Source organism: Erinaceus europaeus, chromosome 7, assembly GCF_950295315.1.
Source record: "Erinaceus europaeus chromosome 7, mEriEur2.1, whole genome shotgun sequence".
Taxonomy (NCBI): Eukaryota; Metazoa; Chordata; class Mammalia; order Eulipotyphla; family Erinaceidae; genus Erinaceus; species Erinaceus europaeus.
The window spans coordinates 64,412,070-64,433,798 of NC_080168.1; the positions used below are offsets into that span (position 1 = coordinate 64,412,070).

General features: G+C 50.5%; 1 protein-coding gene across 1 annotated transcript; it reads left to right on the forward strand.

The window, feature by feature from the left end:
* Positions 1–1,299: 1,299 nt before the first annotated feature.
* Positions 1,300–21,416, forward strand: KLHL42 (kelch like family member 42). Its single transcript, XM_060194575.1, has 4 exons — positions 1,300–1,767; positions 1,900–2,252; positions 13,252–13,445; positions 16,392–21,416. The coding sequence occupies exons 1-4, from the start codon at positions 1,432–1,434 to the stop codon at positions 16,841–16,843; spliced, it is 1,335 nt and encodes a 444-aa protein (XP_060050558.1). The 5' UTR covers positions 1,300–1,431; the 3' UTR covers positions 16,844–21,416.
* The last annotated feature ends 313 nt before the right edge of the window (positions 21,417–21,729 follow it).

Genomic DNA, 21,729 nt, shown 5'->3' on the forward strand with positions numbered 1-21,729 from the left:
CAGCACCACCTTATGCTGGAGCAGCACTCTCCCTTTCTACTCTCTCTCAGAATAAGTAAATAGTTTTTTGTTGTTGTTAAAGCCTCAGTGCTTTGGGCTTAAGCTTGTTTTTATTTTTTTCATATATAGAGAGATAATCAGAGAGAGGCAGAGACACCATAACACTGTAGCTCCCTCTGTGTCTTAGAGCTCCCATGCAGTGTTTATGTGCTGGGGGGGGGGGGGCTTGAATGTGAGCCCCTGCATGGCGAGACAGGTATCCTCCCGGATGAGCTATTTCATCAGCATTCAGATCTTTTTTCTTCCTTCCTCTCTCCCACCCTCCTTCCCTCTCTCATCCCTCCCCTCCCTCCTTTTAAAAAGCATTTTCCCCAAGTTGAGGATTGTTCTCCTTGTTCTGGGAAGCTCTGAGGGTGCTTTGCAGAATAGGGGTGGGGTCCCTGTGCCCTGCTGAGACATCAGGCCTGGCTGTCTGCTCTGAGCTTTCTAGAGGTTGGGGGCAGGATAGAACTGGCCACAGAGTCCCCTCCGCAGGCTCCTGGAGCCCGGCTCGTCTGACCCACTGAAGGAGGGAGACAGGGCTGAAGGGAATCCTGAGTGCGCGGGAGGCTGGGCCGGCAGTCCCTGTGCCCCGCGCCCGCACACCTGCCGCTGCCTTCTGCAAGATGGCTCCCGCGCCACGATGGTCCCCAAGGCCAGCGAGGGTGCCTGCGGGACCGGGGTGCGCTGCCAGGGCCCAGCGACTCCCGAGAGGGAGCCCGACTGTCTTCCTCCCGCCCGCCCGCCGGCCCGGGACTCCCGCGGGGCCGGGGCACACGGAGGGGGCTGCAGTCAGGGCGCGGGGAGGACCCCCTCGGTCTGGGCGCTCGGACGGGGCGGGGCGGGGCGCGGGGAGGAGCTCGGGGCGGGGCGCGGGGAGGAGCTCGAGGCGGGGCGCGGGGAGGGGCCCGAACGTGCGAGGAGGATCTCCAGGCTCCCAAGTGTGCGGGGAGGAACCCCAGACCTGGGGAGGAGCGCAGGGAGGACTCCCCAGGTCTCGGGGCGCAGGGAGTACCCCACTCCCAAAGAGCTGGGCGGAGCACTGGGAGGATCCGCAGGCCTCGGGGCGCAGGGAGGAGCGTGGGGAGGGCTTGCGGGCCTCGAGCCCAGGGAGGAGCGCGGGGCGGAGCGCCGGGAGGATCCCCAGGCCTCGGGGCACCGGCAGCAGCGCCGGGAGGAGCTCGGGGAGGATCTCCAGCCGCTCTCCCCGAGCGCTCGGGGAGCAGCGCCGGGCGCTCCCAGCCCCCGAGCGCGGGCGCCCCCCTCCCCCACTCGCGGTCAGCTTGCGGCAGCCCCGCCCGGTCGCCCCGCTCCCTCCCGGGCCAGCGGCCTCGCTCTCCGTTCGGCGAGCTGGCGGGCCCCGGCGCCCCGGCGGCCGCGCCGGCCGAGGAGATGGTGCAGATCCGCCTGGAGGATCGCTGCTTCCCGGTGAGCAAGCGCAAACTCATCGAGCAGAGCGACTACTTCCGCGCGCTGTACCGCTCGGGCATGCGCGAGGCCCTGCGCGCCCAGGCCGGCGGCCCAGATGAGCAGCAGCTGCGCGGCCTGAGCGCCCCGGGCCTGCGCCTGGTGCTCGACTTCATCAACGCGGGCGGCGCGCCGGGAGGCCAGCTGCTGGGCGATGCGGGCGAAGGCGACGACCCCGACGAGGCAGGCCTGCTGGGCGGGCTGGTGGAGGCCGCGTCGTTCCTGCAGGTGACGCCGCTGCTGCGCCTGCTGCGCTCGCAGGTGCGCCTGTCCAACTGTCTGCCGCTCTACCGCCTGGCGCAGGTGTACGGGCTGCCCGACCTTCAGGCCGCCTGCCTGCGCTTCATGGCGCTGCACTTCCACCAGGTGCTCAGCCAACCGCTCTTCCCGCAGCTCGGCCCGGCCGACGGCGGCCTCCCGCAGCGCCTCCGCCAGGCGCGCCTGGCCGGCACCCCGGTGCTCGTGGCACTCGGCGACTTCCTGGGGGGCCCGCTGGCGCCGCACCCCTACCAGGGCGAGCCGCCGTCCATGCTGCGCTACGAGGAGCGTACGGAGCGCTGGTTCCCGCTGGCCAGCAGCCTGCCTCCTGACCTGGTCAACGTGCGGGGCTATGGCGCCGCCATCCTGGACAACTACCTGTTCATCGTAGGCGGCTACCGTGTCACCAGCCAGGAGATCGCAGCTGCGCACTCCTACAACCCCAGCACCAATGAATGGCTGCAGGTGGCCTCCATGAACCAGAAGAGGTGAGCGTGCCCCGCCCTACCAGGCCCCCCCCAGGGGCACCCTCTTCCCCAAAGACAGCTCCAGAGCCCCAGGGCCACCTGGCCAGGTAGAGCAGAGGTAGTGGTCTGCAGGCGGGGTCTGCGCTCTGCCTCCCCGCCAGGCTGCCTTGAAGTGTGACTTGGCTATTCTATTTTATCTTATTCTATCCTTTCCTATTCCATTCCATTCTCTTCTTTCCTTTGCGTTCCTTTTGATGTCTATATGTTGGGTACAGATAGAGAAAGCAAGAGGGAAATGGCGAGATAGAGACACCAGCAGACCTGCTTGACTGCTTACTAGGCCTCCTCCATGCAGATGGGGGTGGGGGGGCGACCAGGGGCTTGAACCCGGGCGCTTGCCCATTATGTGTGCGCTCAAGCAGGCATGCCACTTCCCTGCCCATGGCTTCCTTTTCTACCTGTCCTTTCCCTTCAGGACCGGACTCTGATGCTCAGGACACACATGCCACTCAGTGGCTTTGTGAGCTTTGCATACTGGGTCACCTGTCAGTGGCCAGGAGATAGCTGAGAGGCCTGCTGATGCTCATCATCAAAGGGGACTTTATGTGTAATATTGTGTGTGTGTGTGTATGTATGTATTGGAGCTGAGAGTTCATGCATGTGTGATTTGACTTAATCACTCCTGGGCCTTTTTTTTTTTTTTCCATTCAGAGATGAAAAGAAGAGAGACGCTATAGGATTGGAGCTTCTCCTGGTGCCGTGTCACTTCCTATGTGGTGTTAGGGTTTGCACCTGGGTCATATACATGACAAGGTGCCCACCTGACTCACTGAGCTGCCTTCTAATCCTCTGTGTCAGCCTCTCATTTGCATCTCATTTCCCCAGGCTCCAACCCAGCTTGTGCATCTGCCCAGCATGAACCTGACAACTGCAGAGAGGAAGAGGGCTGGGGTGAGGGCCAAGGTGTGCAGGAAGAAGGGATAGGAGAGCCAGAGAAGGCAGCACCACCAGGAAATGGGAGGGACTGTCCTTGGCACCCACAGAGGGGCATGTCTCAGGCAGAGGCGGGCCTGCTGGGCTGGGAAGGCCACTGCACACAGAGACCCCGTGTGAGGCCCCCAAGGCCCCTTTATTTCTGATGCCGAGTTAGATAATTTGGGGCAGCACTCCACATCCTGATGACAGAAATACTCCACAGCTGCCATGGAAAACATGCGAAAGGGGGGTGGTGATGCACCATGTGAAACACACATAGTAAGTAGTGCAGGGATCTCAGTTTGAGCCCCTGGCTCCCCACCTGCAGGGGAGTTGCTTCACAAGTAGTGAATCAGGTATGCAGGTGTCTTTCCTTCTCTTGCCCTCTCTATCTTCCCCTCCACTCTCAATTCCTCTCTGTCTCCAATAAAATGGGAAAAATGGCCACCAGGTGCAGTGGATTCATAGTTCTGGCACTGAGCCCCAGTGATAACCCTGGATGCAAAAAAGAAAACAGGAAGAAGGTGGCCTTGCAGAAAGGCCTCTCTCCCTCTTACTGGTAACAACATCCACAGGCTGCCATCTTTTCTTCCTTCCTTCCTCTCTTTTTTATTTTTTTTATTTTATTGCCACTATGGTTATTAGTGGGACATGGAGCTTACATGATGAATCCACCGCTTCTGATGGTTATTATCCTTTTAATTTTTTAAATAGTTTTTAATGAACTAGGACAGAGAAGTTGAGAGTGGAGGAAGAGAGAATGGAGAAAGAGACACCTGCAGACCTGCTTCTATGATTGTAAAGTGTGCCCCTGAAGGTGGGGTATGAGGACTCGAACCAGAGTCCTTAAGCATGGTAATCGTGTGCTCAGCCAGGTATGCTACCATCTGGACACCCTCTTTCTTTTTGAAATAATACTTTTTATGAGAGAGAGGAGGAGAGAAAGAACCAGAGCATTGCCAGGGACTGAACTTCATGCTGGAGAATAGAGTGCTTTATGTGCTGCACCAGCTCCTGGGTTGCAGGTCTTTTCTCCCAGCCCCCCCCCCCCATTTTGATGGGGGCTGCCAGGAATCAAACCCCAGTCCTTTTCCAGGAAAGGCCTGTTTCCAACCATTGTAGCTAGGTATATCCCAGCACCTCCAACTCCCTCTCAGTGCACTGTTCATTCCCAGAGATGATGCTGTGTTTCACATCTGAGCACCAGATGTGCTGCTATGAAGCCAGCTCTGAGCTTCCACTGGTGCCACAAAGGCACATTCAGGGCCAAAGGCAGATTTCAGTCAGGGCAGGAAGCCTGGAGCATTGTCTCAGCCCCATTAAAGCACCTCTCAGAATCCTACTGTCTCCTCAGCGCCTGTGCAGTTTTCTGCCGTGCCCTCAGAATGCCCCTTCTGTGCTTTTTTTGGCTAGGACAGAGAGAAATTGAGAGGGGGGAGAGAAAGATAGACACCTGCAGACCTGCTTCACCACTTGTGAAGCGACTCCCCTGCAGGTGGGGAGCGGAGGTCTTGAACTGGGATCCTTAATGCCAGTCCTTGGCGATTTGCGCCTGTGTACTTAACCCACTGCTCTACCGCCCACCCCCCTTCTGTGCTTTATTTTTTAAAATTTTTTTATTTAAGAAAGGATAAATTAACAAAACCATAGGGTAGGAGGGGAACAACTCCACACAATTCCCACCACCCAGTCTCCATATCCCACCCCCTCCCCTGATAGCTTTCCCATTCTCTATCCCTCTGGGAGCATGGACCCAGGGTCATTGTGGGTTGCAGAAGGTGGAAGGTCTGGCTTCTGTAATTGCTTCCCCGCTGAACATGGGTGTTGACTGGTCGGTCCATACTCCCAGTCTGACTCTCTCTTTCCCTAGTAGGGTGGGTCTCTGCGGAAGCGGAGCTCCAGGACACATTGGCCGGCATCCTGATGACATCTGGAACCTGGTTACTGAAACGAGAGTTAACATACAAAGCCAAACAAATTGTTGAGCAATCATGGACCCAAAGCTTGGACTAGTGGAAAGGAAGTGTTAGGGGGGTACTCACTGCAAACTCTAGTGTACTTCTGCTTTCAGGTATATATTTTGCAGTAGTTTATAGATACGTGTGAACATATGCTCTCTCTCACAGAAACTGCTGTATATCTAGGTTTTGGGACTTTGTTAGAAAGTGAACCACCTGGGATGGAATTAGAGTATACTATGAAAGGAAAGGTCTCACCTGAGTAATGAAGCTGAAGGGTTGTCATTCCACACGTGAAGTCTCTGGACACAGTCTTAAGTGAAGCATGTTGAGGTGGCAATCGTTGTGTTGATTAGGTTGCGATCGGCAAATGCAATATTATTTGATATGGATTGGGAGAGGCATATGGGAAAGTGGGCCCTATCCAAGGGTTCCAGGACTGGGGGAAGTAGAGGCTCTATAGTGGAGATGTGAGGTTCCTGCTGTCTTAGGGTTCCAAAAGACAGTGGATAGATAGTTAATGTTATCATCACATTATTTGGTAATTGGGTTAACTTTGAAAAGTCCTTTTGTTAGGGTTTGCTGTACAGTACCCAGTATCTTGTATATAGCTGTGCTATTGGTTGCTTCTAATTTACTTGGTCTAGGCTTTTGAGAGAGTCCGCATATCAAATACACAGCCTATATATTAAAAAGACTCAGTAGGTGTTTTAAAAAACTTCGAGACATACAATTAATTTTCCCCCTCTCATATTAATTAACTAGTGATTTATATGACTACATTTTACTAGGAGTGTACATAAACACCATTCCCACCACCAAAAGACTGTGACCCATCCCTTCTACCCACTCCCACACCCCACTGGCCCAGGAAGCTGCATGTCTACCCCTCACCACAGGGTTTTTACTTTGGTGCCTTACTTACAATATGGTCAGGTCCTGCTTTTAGTTTCCCTTTCAGATCTTCTTACTCAACTTCTGTTGATGAGTGGGATCATCCCATACTCATCTTTATCTTTCTGACTTAGCTCACTTAACATAATTCCTTCTAGCTCTGACCAAGATGGGTCAGAGAAGGTGGGTTCATTGTTCTTGATAGTTTGTTCTTGCATAGTATTCCATTGTGTATATATACCACAGCTTTCTCAGCCACACATCTGTTGTTGGGCACCTGGGTTGCTTCTAGGTTTTAGCTATTATGAATTGTGCTGCTATGAAGATAGGAGTACACACCTCTTTTTGGTTGGGTGTTATGGAGTCCTTGGGGTATAATCCCAGGAGAGGAATTACTGGATCATATGGAAGGTCCATGTCTAGCCTTGTGAGAGTTTTCCAGACTGCTCTCCACAGAGGCTGTACCAATTTACATTCCCACCAGCAATGTAAAAGGGTTCCTCTGTCCCCACAGCCGCTCCAGCATTTGTTGCTGCTGTCCTTTTTGATGTATGCCATTCTCACAGGAGTGAGGTGGTATCTTAGTGTTGTCTTAATTTGCATTTCTCTGACAATCAGTGACCTAGAGCAGTTTTTCATATGTTTGTTGGCCTTTTGGATCTCCTCTGAGGTGAATGTTTTGTTCATATCCTCTGCCCATTTTTGGATGGGGTCATTTGCTTTTTTGTTGCTAAGTTTGCTGAGCTCTTTATATATTTTGGTGATTAGTTTCTTGTCTGATATATGGCATGTGAAGATCTCCTATTCTGTGAGGGGTCTCTTTGTTTGTTTAATAGTTTCTTTGGATGTGCAGAAGCTTCTCAATTTGATGTAGTCCCATTGGTTTGTTTCTGCTTTAGTCTTCCTTACAATTGGATTTGATTCATCAAAGATATCCTTGAGGTGTAGGTGAGAAACTGTTTTACCAATGCTTTCCTCTAAGTATTTGATTGTTTCTGGTCTGACATCCAGGTCTTTGATCCATTTGGAGTTGATTTTTATTTCTGGTGAGATAAAGTGGTTCAATTTCTTTCTTTTGCATGTTACAACCCAGTTTTCCCAGCACCATTTATTGAAGAGAGCCTCCTTCTTCCATTTAATCCTTTGGGCCCCCTTATCAAAGATCCTTAGTGCCAGTTTTTGCGATTTACGCCTGTGTATTTAACCCACTGCGCTACCGCCCACCCCTTCTGTGCTTTTTAAAAAATCATTTTATTTAGTATTTATTGGATAGAGACAGGGAAGTCAAGAGGAGAGGGAGAGAGAAAGCAAACCTGCTTCACTACTCATGTAGCTTTACCCTCTGCAGGTGAGAAGTGGGGCCTTGAACTTGGGTCCTTGTATATGGTAACGTGTGCACTTGACCAGCTGCACCACCACTCGGTGCCTCCCCACCCCCCGGCTCTTTAAAATAATAGTGTCCAAGCAACATACAAACGCATGTTAGAAAATTGGCAAACAGAGTGAAAATGACAGACGTAAGTGTCAGACACTGACACATTTGGGTGGCTGGAGGGTGTATCTCATGGATGTCAGAAGCTTGTGCCGACCCCTTCACATTGAGTGGAGCTGACTGGGCACAGGTGCCCTGATTCTAGCTGGCAAATTCTGGAACCCCTGGGCAGCTGGGGCAGAGCACATGTGCACTTTAAATTTGGAAGTGCTCCCACCAAATTCCTCTTGAAAAAAATGGTCTTCTGCAGCCTGGGAGGTAACTCAGTGGATAGAACCTTGGACTATTCACTTTATTCAATTTTTAAATATTTATTTATTTCCTTTTGTTGCCCTTGTTTTATTGTTGTAGTTGTTACTGATGTCACCATTGTTGGATAGGACAGAGAGAAATGGAGAGAGAAGGGGAAGACAGAGAGAAGGAGAGAAAGACACCTGCAGACTTGCTTCACTACTTGTGAAGTGACTCCCCTGCAGGTGGGGAGCTGGGGGCTCAAACCGGGATCCTTAAACCATTCCTTAAGTTTTGTGCAACCTGCACTTAACCCGCTGCTCTACCGCCTGACTCCTGGGAACCTTGGACGCTTCAAACATGAGGTCCTGAGCTCCAGCCCCAGCATCGCATGGTCTCCTGCCCACCTCCTTCTCAGAAATAGGTAAATCTTTTTTTTTTTAAAATATTTATTTATTCCCTTTTGTTGCCCTTGTTTTATTATCGTAGTTATTAGTGTTGTTATTGATGTCGTCATTGTTGGATAGGACAGAGAGAAATGGAGAAAGGAGGGGAAGACAGAGAGAGGGAGAGAAAGAGACACCTGCAGACCTGCTTCACTGCCTGTGAAGGGACTCCATTGCAGGTGGGGAGCCGGGGGATCCTTAAGATGGTCCTTGCACTTTGCACCACCTGTGCTTAACCTGCTGCGCTACTGCCTGACTCCCAGAAATCAGTAAATATATATTTTTTAGATTTTATTTATTTATTCATGAGAATTGATAGGAGAGAGAAAGAACCAGACATCACTCTGGTACATGTGCTGCCGGGGATTGAACTCAGGACCTCATGCTTGAGAGTCTAGTCACTTAGCCGCTGCGCCACCTGCCAGACCACAAATCAATAAATCTTAAACAGAAAATTGTCTGTCTGGAGATAGTTCATCTAGTGAAGGAGATCTGAGGTTCTGGACTAGAGGCCCTGCTTTCTCCACCTGGGAGCACTGTGAACAGTCCCAGGGCAGCAATCTCTCTCCCTCCCTCATTCTGAAATAATGACAAGTTGGGCCAGAGTGGTTAAATGAGCAGGCACTAGGTCCCAGGCTCATGTGTACACACACACACACACACACACACACACACACACACACACACACACACACACACACTCTCTCTCTCTCTCTCTCTCTCTCTCTCTCTCTCTCTGTCTCTGTCTCTGTCTCTGTCATTTCTTCCCCTGTGAGCGGTGTCCAAGTGTGCCAGCTCTTCTCTACATCTTGCCAGGACAAGATTTTATTATCAGTCAAGAAAAAAAATCAGTTAGTGAATTTTGCCTTTGCTGGGACTTCACTGCTCTAGGCCAAGTTTTTCCTGTAGAAACAAAGAGGGAGGGAAAGATCTCATAGTCCTGAAGCTTCTTCCCACAGTGCAGTGGGGCATACGCTGGAACCTGTCTTGTGTACCTGGCACTCTCCAGGTGAGCTCTCTCATCATCTTTTTGCTTTCGGATCTGGCCCTAGCTGGGGCTTGTTTGCTCCTAAGTTAAAATATAAGGTAGAAACTTGTTTCCTAGTGGTGCCTGTCCTCACCGTCCGCCACAAAGCCAGTTATATTAATTTTCCAGTTTCTAAAGAGCTTGGCCAGTCCTGCCTCAGTTAGGGAACTTGAAATCTCCGTAGCTCAGGAGCCTCCTTTAGCTACTGTCTAGAAGGACAAGTACCCTCTTCATTCTGTTTTGTTTTCTCTTAATTTTCTTGGCCTATTTTTGCACAGTTTCTCCTTTGGGTAAAATGTAAATTCAGCTTGTTAAGTCTTATTGGGACTCTGATTGCAACCTTGTTAAATATACAGGTCAATTTGAAGGAGAAGTCAGTGTTTTGCCTTTATTTTATTTTTTATTATTTTTTTAACCAGAGCACAGTTCAGCTCTGGCTTATGGTGGTGTGGGGGACTGAACCTGGGACTTTGGAGCCTCAGGCATGAGAGTCTGTTTGCATAACCATTATGCTATCTACTACCCTCCACCCAGGAGAAGTCAGTGTTATGATGCTTCATACACCTGGAAAAAATTATTTTTTTCCTGTGTTCAGTAGGTCTTTGGGTTCTTAGCAGTTGTGTGTGTGTATTGTTGTTGTTGTTGTTTGGTTAGGATTATTTTGAGGTGTTTTCTTTCTTTCTCCCTTTCTTTTTTTTCCCTCCAGGGTTATCACTGGCGCTTGGTACCAGCACCACAAATCCACTGCTCCTGGAGGCCATTTTTTTTTTCCATTTTATTGAGTAGGATAGAGAGAAATTGAGATGGGCAGGGAAATAGGGAGAGAGAAAGACACCTGCAGACCTGCTTCACCACTTGTGAGGTATCCTCCCTGCAAGTGGGGAACTGGTGGTGCAGGTTCCTTGTGCTTCGTACTATCTGCGCTTCACTGGGTACACCACTGTCCAGCCCCTGAGGTGTTTTCTTTGGGAGAAAAAGCTTGATTTGTTTATTAACAGGAGAGAGAGAGAGTGCCCCTGAGCATCACTCAACCACATGTGAGGTATGTCTCTGTAGATAAGGCAGCCATGGACTGTTAAGTGTGCCCTATAGACTTGTAGGGACCATGCTCAGGTGGATTGAATATGCACTTTTTGTCAGGGTGGACTTGTAGATATTTTCTTCCAGCCTGTTGAGAGGACCAGGAGGTGAGTTTCAAGTGCACTGATATTCATCCAGAGTGAGACCTGCTCCCAGCCACCTGTAGGCCTGTCAGTCCCTGTTCATGAGCATGACCCTCGTGCTTCCTTGGGTCCCCAGTGCTGCTCTAACCAGAAGTCTGTGCCCTTGATTGACACCTCTCTTGTCCTGTTCCTCCCCACTTCTCCCCCAGTTTGTGACCACCATTCCCTTTCTTTTTCGACTCCTCTGTGTGGAATGACCTGTGTTTGTCTTTCTCCTTCTTCACTCAGCATAATGTCTTCTTTGGGGAAGCATCTACTCATTTCCTCTGCCCTTTATTTATCTACTTGCTTATGTAGGAGAGAAACAGGGAGAGAGAGAACCAGAGCATTATTCCGGCACATGAGAAGTGTGTGGCATTTTGGGACCTCACACTTCTGAGTCCAGTGCTCTGTCTACTGTGCCACCATCCCGGGCTGCCTCTGCCCATCTTTTAACCTGCCTTGAATACTAAGCCCTGAGAGATGCTGTTTCCTGTCAGTTGCAAAGGGGTACCCTGTTGTTTTGTTTCTTCTTTTTGCCTTGAAAAAAATTTTTTTTTGGTTTATTGTAGTCTCTTACTTTTTTGTTGTCCCCACTTTTTCTTTCTTTTTTAAATATTTATTTATTCCCTTTTGTCACCCTTGTTGTTTTATTGTAGTTATTATTGTTGTTATTGATGTCGTCGTTGCTGGATAGGATAGAGAGAAATGGAGAGAGGAGGGGAAGACAGAGAGGGGGAGAGAAAGATAGACACCTGCAGACCTACTTCACCACCTGTGAAGCGACTCCCCTGCAGGTGGGAAGCTGGGGGCTCGAACCTGGATCCTTATGCCGGTCCTTGTGCTTTGCGCCACATGCGCTTAACCCGCTGCGCTACCGCCCAACTCCCTGTCCCCACTTTTTCAAAAATGCCCCTAGAGTTTGTCCTCTGGGGCTTCATACAGACGTACACAGAAAGAGACAGGGAGAGATGCCATAGCACTGCTTCATCGCCCATAATGCTTCCCTCTTTGCAGGTTCTCCCGTGTAGTGGGCAGGGGTTTGAACCCAGGTCTTTGCACATGGTAAATTGTGCTCTAGTGAATAAGCTCTATCTCAGCCCCTCCCCCCCAATTGCATTTAATACTGGTTTCTGTTCTTGTATTTTTGGTGTCATGTCCCCCCAAATCACTGCTGGGGCCAGTGTGGAGAAACCCACCCATGTGTATCTCCTGGAGCTCTGTGCCTCAGGCTCACACCTTTTCAGCCCACATTGAGTTTGCTTTGTATGTGCTGTACTTAGGACTCAGACTTGCTTTCTTTAACTTTTTTTTTTTTTTTTTTTTTTTTTTTACTGTTAGCAGGGTATTGCTGGGGCTCAGTGCCTACACAATGAATCCACCACTCCCAGTGGCCATTTTTTTCCTTTTGTTTTTTTGATAGGGCAGAGAGGGGAGGGTGAGATAGAGAGGGAGAGAGACAGAAAGAGACACACATGAAGACCTGCCTCACTGCTGTGAAGCGTTCTTCCTACAGGTGGGGAGTGGGATTTGAACCCGGGTGCTTGCTCATTGTAAAGCGTGTGCTCTACTGGGTGTGCCACCACCTGGCCCCAGCATTCTTTGCATGTGCACACCCCATGTTTCCCAGCTCCCTGTGCTGACAGGCTCTCTGCCCCAGTGAGTGTGAGCTGGCTCCCTCCTCAGGGAGGACTTGACCATATAAGGCTGCATTAGTCTCTGGGCTGGCAAACGCTAGAAGAAGAAGTCTCTGGGCTCTTGCTTCCATCTCACTGAGCCCTGAGCTGTGTCTGGCTTTGGGCCAGGCCCTTGCTGGATCTCAGAGTCTGAAGTTGGGATGTGTGTGCCTCCTATCTGCTCTCAGGATGGCTCTGAATACTCTGTTTGTGTTTACTGTGGCCCCAGGCACCTGTGGTATCTAAATCTGCACTGTCACAGAGCGTGGGGCTGGTCACCATGGCTTCTGGCTGTGGAGTCCTCCCTGCCGTGACAGACTCTGCCCACGGTGTTGGCATGTGAGGCCCTGAGCTTGCAGGCTGGAGGCCTCTTGATCATTCCCTCTCTGCCTCCTTCCAGTGTACTGTATGTAGGGTGTCAGATACACCCCCCTCAGGTGCTATATGCCTTGGGCTTTCTAGGGTGAGGAACCTGGAAACCCCCAGAGAGACAAGAGTGAGGACCATGTCTCCTACCTGTTGCCTATGGGGATGTCTACAGAGTCTTTGGGCCTCTTGGCTTCTGGTGGCATTGGGGATTGAACCTGAGAGCTCAAAACTACAGGCATGAATGTGGTTGGTGTGGCCATAATGCAGTCTCCCTGGGTTCTGCTTCCTGTTCTGCTGAGGTGCTCACAACCCTGACTAGAGTCTGAAGAAGCCTCCCCATCATGGGGGTACTGGGGACAGGCTTGACCTTCGGATGTCATTTGGTCATTGGTCTGCTCCCAGGCAGAAGGGAGAACTCACTTCTGTAGCCTCCAGAATGTTCCCTCACTGCTTCAGTTTTTCCTGCCACCTCTCTCCTCCTCCTGTCTCTGTCTCTCTCCTGCCAAGCGAAGAGCTCTGATGTGATTCCACCACTTCCAAACTAACTTTTTCATGCTCTGTATTTCAGATAGATATAGTCAGGCAGAAGTGAGCCAGCACAGCACGACACTGTTCCACCTTCCATGGAGTTCCCCTGCTGCCATCATGGTGCACCTGGGTGGTGCCAGGGCCCCAGGTACAGGCCTCATGCTCCCACCCCTCAGCTGTCTGAGCACTGACCCCCTGGCTCCCGGCCGCCATCTCTTGCAGGTCCAACTTCAAGCTTGTGGCCGTGAACTCTAAGCTGTATGCCATCGGGGGCCAGGCCGTGTCGAATGTGGAGTGTTACAACCCTGAGCAGGATGCCTGGAACTTCGTGGCGCCCCTGCCCAACCCCTTGGCTGAGTTCTCTGCCTGTGAGTGTCAGGGCAAGATCTACGTCATCGGGGGCTACACCACCCGAGGTGAGTGGGAGGAGCACACCCTTGGGTGTCAGCGTCCAGAGAGGCGAGAGCCCTCTGTGCCCCCCATGAACATTTGCCATGGTTTCTTTCTTTCTTTTTAAGTTTTTTTTTTGTATGTGATTTAATACTGATTAATTCTATACCTTTTCCACCACCAGAGTTCTGTGTCCCCAATCTCTCCACTGGAACTGCAGTAGTTCTCCCAAGGTCATAGATATGGGCTATTATTACTATGACTTTCTGTGTATATATATATTTAATGTTTTATTTATTTATTTGTTTCCTTTTTTGTTGTCCTTGTTTTTATCATTGGTGTGGTTATTATTATTGTTGTTATTGATGTTGTTGTTGCTGCCAGATAGGACAGAGAGAAATGGAGAAAGGAGGGGAAGACAGAGATGGGGAGAGAAACATAGACACTTGCAGACCTGCTTCACCACTTGTGAAGTGACCTTCCCTGCAGGTAGTGAAGCCGGGGCCCCAAACTGGGATCCTTATGCTGGTCCTCGAGTTTTGAACCACATGCACTTAACCCGCTGTACTACAGCCTGACCCCCTATGCCTATACATACATACATACATACATATATATATATCTTTTTTTTGCCCATTTTTTGCCCATGATCTTGCCTTCTCTTCCTTTCTAAGTCACACATAAACCTATTACTACTTCTGGATATCCTTTCCTTTTTCTTATTTTTCCCCTCTTTATCTCTGGGTCCTGATTGCATTGGGGTTCAGAGCCCTCTGGTTTGCTTCCCCTAATGTTTATGTATGGACCAAAATTCTTTCCGAGTGCAGAAGGTGGGAGGTCTGGCTTCTGTAATTGCTTCTCTACTGGACATGGGTGTTGGCAGGTCCATCCCTCCAGCCTGTTTCTGTCTTTCCCTAGTAGATTCACCATGCTTTCAGTGAACCATTTGTTGAGAGAGAGAGTGAGAGGGATCAAAGCTGGGACCTCTTGCATGTAAGACCTGTACTGCCTCTCCAGCCCAAAATTTATTTACTCATTTCTTCCACTTTTTAAAGACATTTTATTTATTTATTTATTTGCTTATTTATTCATTTACTTGTGTGTTGCCTCCAGGATTATTGCTGGGACTCTAGGTGCCTACACTACGAATTCACTATTCCTGGAGGCTATTTTTCCCATTTTGTTGCCCTTGTTTGTCGTTGTTGTTCTTATTATTGTTGTTATTCCTGTCATTGTTGGATAGGACAGAGAGAAATTGAGAGAGGAGGGAAAGACAGAGAAGGGGAAAGATAAACATCTGCAGACCTGCTTCACCGCTTGTGAAGCAATCCCCCTAGATCCTTATACCGGTCTTATACTTCATGCCATGTGCGCTTAACCAACTATGCTACCGCCCGGCCCCCAAGACATTTTATTTATTTATTCAGTAGAGAGAAAAAATGAGACAGGAAGGGAGAGTAAGATGCCTTCAGCACTGCTTCACCACTTTTGAAGCTTTCCTCTGCAGGTGGGGGCTGGTGGCTTGAACTCAGGACCTTGTGGATTGCAATATGTGCAGTTAACTGGGTGTGCCACTGCCCAACCACCACCCACCACCACCACCACCACCATCATCATCATTTTAGATACAGGCAGAGGGGGAGAGAGACACTATAGCACCAATATAGACACTATAGCTTTCTTCAGTGAGGTGGGGGTCAGGCTCTAACCTGGGTCACACTCATGATAAAGCAGTATACTATCCAGGTGAGTTATTTTGCTGCTCCACTCCCTTCTTAGTGAGAGAGAGGGGAGGGGCACAGAGTATTACTCTTAAGGGTGGTGCAGGAGGGCAGCTGTGGGCCTCAAGCCTGTAAACCTGTACTCTGCCCACTCTCAGTTACCGAGTAGGCATCAGAGCTCTGGCTCTCCCTTGAGTCTAGAACACAGACTTTTCCTGTAGGTGATGCAGAACAGCATGTCCCCTGCATCCTCATGTACCCAGGAGCATGGATGGGGTACTGGCAAGTCTGCCAGCCCTCCTGATTTTCGTGTGGGTCCACAGGACCCTGTGCTGTGACTTGGCCCTGGGTGCCTGGCTGGGGCAGCTCTAGTTCCCTGAGCCTCTGAGGATGTTCTTGTCCACTCAGCCTGGAAAGACCTGGTAAGGGGATGAGGATGGGGGTCCCAAGAGATGGAAGCCAGTCGTCTATGCTGAAGTGGCAGGGCTGAAGTGGGCTCCTCTGTGGGCTTTCCCAGTACTTTCTGTCCTTTGCATTTCAGACAGGAATCCTCATTGTCATGGGGAAAAAAAAAAAAGAAAAGAAAAAATAAAACCCAGCTAGGCATTCTAACACCTCACAAGCACTTTTCTTCCTATTTATTTATTATTTATTTTTGCCACAAGGGTTATCTCTGCACTCTGTGATAGCACTACTAATCCACTGCTTTTGGCAGCCATTTTTCTTTTTTTTTTTTTCTTTCAATTTTTTATTTTCATAGAATAGAGCAAAATTGCAAGGGGAGAGGTAAATAGAGAGGGAGAAAGAGAAACAGCTGCAGGCCTGCTTCACCACTTGTGTAGCTTCCCCTCTGCAAGTGGGGAGTGGTGGCTCAAATCTTGATCCTTGTGCTTGGGACTGTGTGTACTTCGCCAGGTGAGTCACCACCTGGCCCTCAAAATGTGAACTTCATATGAAAAGGTAGGTAAAAAAAATCAACAACTGTCATCTCAGACCACCCTGGTAGCATCCACTGTCCCTGGACTTTGGTCGCAGGGCATCAGCCCCCCTCTTGCTGGGCCCTGACCCTCCAGTCAGGAAACAGAGCTGCCCAGTGAGTCTGAGGCCTGCTCATGGGTGAGAGGCAAGGCTGGCCCCCCTCCCGACTCAGTTTAGCTTCTCACCTGGGTGGGGTGCTCAGTGTGGATGTGCCTGGGGGTGGGGTGGGCAGTTGAGGGTTCTGCAGCCACAGCCCCGTGTGTCTCCCCACAGACCGCAACATGCATGTGTTGCAGTACTGCCCGGTGGCTGATGCCTGGAGCCTGTTTGAGACATGCAGTGTGCACATTCGCAAGCAGCAGATGGTGTCAGTGGAGGAGACCATCTACATTGTGGGTGGTTGCCTGCACGAGCTGGGCGCCCCGCGCCGTAGCCAGAGCGAGGACATGCTGACCGTGCAGTCCTACAACACCATCACCCGCCAGTGGCTCTACCTCAAGGAGAATACATCCAAGTCGGGCCTGAACCTGACATGTGCCTTGCACAATGATGGCATCTATATCATGAGCCGTGATGTCACACTGGCCACCAGCCTGGAGCACCGCGTCTTCCTCAAGTACAACATCTTTGCTGACAGCTGGGAGGCCTTCCGTCGCTTCCCTGCCTTCGGCCACAACCTGCTGGTGTCCTCACTCTACCTGCCCAATGCCACGCCAGACACGTGAGCGGCAGGCAGCTGTGGGCAGCCAGGCAGGCCTGGGGGAGGGGGGGTGCAGAGACCCACACTCTTATTTTTGTAATGACTTGATTGGTTTTTACGTCCTGGAAGTGGGCACACCTGCCATCATGTTTGTGTCCATATGGAATGATGCCCTCATTGAGCTGGAGGACTGAAACTGACCATGGACTCGGGGACCCTCCATCCCCCTGTCCTGTCCTGTCTCTTAGCAAAGGGGCCATGGTTGGTGTGGGCCAGTGCTAGAGCTAAGCTCACAGCTGCTTTGCTTTGTTTAGGTCACTTGGCATCTGGTCCCTAACATGTGGGGCAGAACTTTCAGTTACTAGTTTACTTGGCAAGTGTTTACGTTGACACACACACACACACACACACACACACACACACACACCTACCTACATGTCATCCACACACTCAAGTATAGTGCATTTGAGTGACGAGTCTCTTTAGATCTTTTCTTCACACATTCCTTTCCAGGAAACACATGGTGACAGCAGTCCTGGGGCCAGGCAGTGGTACATCTGGTACAACTGTACACATGTCACCATGAACAAGGACCTGGATTCAAGCCCCCGGTTCCCACCTACAGGGGGGATTCTCCATGAGTGGTGAAACAGGTCTGCAGGTGTCTCTCTTCTTCTCTATATCCCCCTGCCTCTCAGTTTCTCTCTGTCTCTGACAGAAAAAGAAAGTCCCTTGGACTTGCAAACACATTCCCAGTGTTTCCTCAGCCTTGCTTGTCCACTAAGTGACTAGTGGGCAGAGCCTCTCATGTCACTTGGATGACAGATGACTGACCGTTTGGTCAGATGAATGGCATCACTGGGCACTCTGTATTGTTTCAAAAGAGAGGCCACAGTGTTTTCAAGGGTGTATATTTACACCTAAGTCTCAAGTGAGAATGTCAAATGAGAACAAATAACCACCTTTTACTGAGCTGCTTTTGCTGAATTTACTTGACTCAGTCCTTCATGGAGGATGGCAGACACTGTGCTGTTCCTTGTAAGCCAGGCCACATTCCCAGCTCACCTTGGCCTTTGGTGCGTGCTTGCTTCTATGATTAGGCAAGGAGGCTGAGGAGGTGCTTGTGACAGGGGGACTCTCACACAAGTGGCTGGGGGCCAGGTGGGGCATCACCTCAGACTCTCTGCTTATAGCTGTGGGATCTGAATCCAGCTCAGCAGGCTAGTTTGCTGTCCATCGTTGGTGAAGAAAAGCTTTTGCAACCTTAGCTCAGCATTTCTGCCCAAACAGAGGCCCATGCTCCAAGAGATACAAGCTATGGAACGGCCTCTGAGGCCTATAGCTGAGCTGGTACAGCTAGGTGCTATGTGCTAGGTTCCAGTTCTGCTCTGACAGTCCAGTGATAGAGGGGCTGGTTTTAGAAGCCAGACCCCAAGGCAGCACATTTGTGAACCCAGAAAGCTCTTAGCTGGGCACCCAGGCCACACCCCCCAACCCCCTGTGCACAGAGCTCTCTGCCTATCAGAGAACTCATACTGGGTCTCCCTCCTCCTTCTCCTGGGCTTGGCTTTCAGGGCTGGCTGTGGGCATTGTATCACTTGGCTCTGGGTGACACATCCATTAAGGCAAGTGGAAGTCAACTCTGTGGCGAACACTGAGACAGGTCCTTCTCTGGTTATGCCTCTCTGTGAAGGTTTTTGTGTCATAAACATGGATCACAAGTACTCAGCCCTCTCCCCTTATCAAACTCTGGCCTGCAGTTTTCCCTGAAGCGGCACTTTCAATATGAGGTTTATATTAATTTATACACAGTGTAGAAATTCACTTCCAGTGACCTCTAGCTTTATTTCATATATTTAAACAGTCTATTTTAGAGCCTGTTAACATTTATGATTTCTGAAGTTTTTTTCCCCTAAGGCCTGGCTTTACATCTTCAGAGAACTCTAGCCTGTTTAGTTGGTTGAGGACATGCAGTTGGGGGTGTACCTCACCATGCCATGTGATACACAGCACTCTTCCTGAAGTCTGTTCTCTAACCAGTTACCCTCTCTGGGTTCATTTTTTAATACCAACAGTTGGGTTCTGGGACAAAATGAAGGCCTGCTCTGATCCACAAAGCTGTGTGTGTGTCTCTAAGACACAGGCTGCGAAGGGGTTTGTGTTGCTGTGGGCACAGGCTGTGTTGGTGGCCCTCAGAGCATAGGGCTGGGGCAGGTACTAGGGCAGCACCTTCTTCCTGTTCTCTCTGACACTTGCCAGAGGCGCTGAACATGGAGGCTGCCCTTAATTCACCTCCATCCCCTGCTGGTGTCAGGGCTTCTCTGCCCACCCCACTCCACGTTGGGGGCAGTGTGTGGCCTCAACCCCCCCCCCCATCTGCCTTCCTTCTTTTCACCTGAGATGCTTTGATGGGACTCCCTAGAGGCCCCCACAGAAGGAGGGAGTCCAGAGGGAGCTCTGGATGAGACAGTGTAGAGAAGGTGATCCTGTCATTTTTCCTGGCTTCCCCTTTTAATTCAAGTGGCCTCTATGCTCAGCACCCTTGGTAGGTCTTTCTGATGAATCTGTACACTACAGGCTAGTGATGCCATGGGGTTGCAGCAGTGGGGTCCCCAGATATCTGTGGGTGCTAGGAAGAAGCATGTGGGTGAAGATGACATGAGAGTATCAAAGAGAACCCACTCTGCCACTTTTGGACCCAGGCCCTGAGTGACCCTGGATGCCCTAGACAGCAGTGGAAGCCAGTCGGGGAGCATCCAAGGTCTCCCCATGGCGAGGACCCCTTAGTGAACACCTGCTTGCACATACTTTCTTGGCCCCACATACACCACTGCACAGAAGCCAACACCTCACCCTAATATTTTAAAACTTTAGGATTCATTTAGGACTCTGTCAACTTGTTGTTTGCACCAGAGCCTGACTTCATAGGACCCTCCCCATCCAGAAAGCTCAGGCTGGTTGAGTCAGTTCAAGACAGACAGTTGGAGGTGGCTTGTTTTTATTTTTCATTTTATTTATTTATTATTGGATAGAGACAGAAATTATGAGGGAAGGGGGAGGTAGAGAGGGAGAGAAACAGAGATACTTGCAGCCTTGCTTCACCACTCATGAAGTTTTTCCCATGCAGGTGGGGACCAGGGACTTGAACCTTGGTCTTTGTGCACTATAATTTTTGTGCCTAACCAGGTGTGCCATCACCTGGCCCTGGAGGTGGGCTTGTGAGTGACCATGTGGCAGAATGTGCAGTGTTGTTTTTTTGTTTTTGCTATCAGGGTGATTATTGCTGGGGCTTAGTGCCAACACTACAAAGCCACCATTTCCAGTGGCTTTTTTTTTCTTTCCCTTTTTTTTTTTTTCTGTTTTATTGGATAGGACAGAGAGAAATTGAGAGAAGATGAGGAAATAGCAAATAAAGACACCTGCAGACTTGCTTCACTGTGTGTGAAGTGTCCATCCTGCAGGTGGGGAGTGGGGGCTCCAACCTGGGTCCTTGTGCATGGTAATGTGTGTGCTTAACCAAGTGTGCCACCTCCCTCCTCACATAATGTGTTTTAAGCAAAAGTTCCTGTATGGTCAACACTTGCCTGGGGCCCTGGGGAAGTGGCCTGTGAACCTGAGGGCCCCTGCTCCCTCTCTAGAACTGCTGTCAGGGAGTTGTCTGCCTTCTCTCTCTCTGTGATTCCTCTTTGTTGAAAGAAGTATCCTGTCACTGACACCACACCTAGGAGATACTCTCTTTCCTGGGCTCCCTGACTTGGCCTGTCCCCTACTTCTGGCCCCACCATTTATGGTCAAAGCCAGTTCCTCTATAGGTCCATAGGTTGGGGGCCTCACTGGCCATGGCTTTGGTCTCTGTCACTAGCTCTTGCTCCAGCCAGTTCTCCCAGTCTTCTCCAGCTTCATTTTGATGGCTTCTGCTTGCTGCTTTCTGGGGAGGCACTTGACCAGGCCTGGCCCATGTAGAAAGTGAGGTTGTGGAGGCTGGGCCTCAGTGACCAAAGCAGCAGAGCCAGGTGCCTGGGGGCTGGAGAGGGGTCTGGCTATTCGCTGAACCATGCCTCCACCTCAAGTCACTTTCCCTAAAAGCGGCCATGCCAAGTGTTCCTGCCAAGGGGGTTTGGACATAGTCTTTGTATCAGCGTCCAGCTGGCATCCACACAAGAATCTGTTGTGTTTCCTGGAATTTAGGGGTACCAGAGAATGCGTCCCCGGGGCACATGCCGATTCTCACTCAGTACCACCATGGGTCCCCTTCCTACAGGAGAGTCAGCGGGCACAGGGCAGATGTGGCAGCTGGGGTGCTCTCATGCACTGTCACAGCTGGCTTCTGAGGAGGAAAGGGAATGTCATTCACATCCTTGTGTCATTTTTTTCTACAAAAAAAAAAAAAAGGAAGGGGATTTTTAGCCACCTCTCCACCATTTTCATACTAACTGTTACTTCAGGGTAAAATAACCTATAGAATGAATAGTTATGTTTGACGAGGCCAATACTCTCTTTGTTGAAAAGGTTGTATTTCAGTCTGAAATTTCAAGTGTGGCTTAAACCTGTAACTGTGGTCCTGTGACTCTTTCAAATACAGCGCTGTGTGTGACGCACCCGCCTGCCCACCTGCTGTGTGTATCTCACCAGGGGCAATTGGACAGTCTCTGAGCTGGGAGAGTCTGCATCTGCCCGGCTCACTGCGAGGTACTTGGGACTGGCTGTGTCTGGAGGAAGTGGGTGAAGCTGGGGACGGTCTGCTCTCATGGGGACAAGCTACCATGCCAGGGCCATGAGCTCTCAGGGCAGAGGCCCCAACTTCCTGTGGGAAGGAAAGGAATGGTGGGCATGGGAAGTAGGTACTGGGAGAGACTGGAGAAAAGCCTACTCTGCAGGGCTCGGAATCTTGCTTCTGAGGGAGAATCAAAT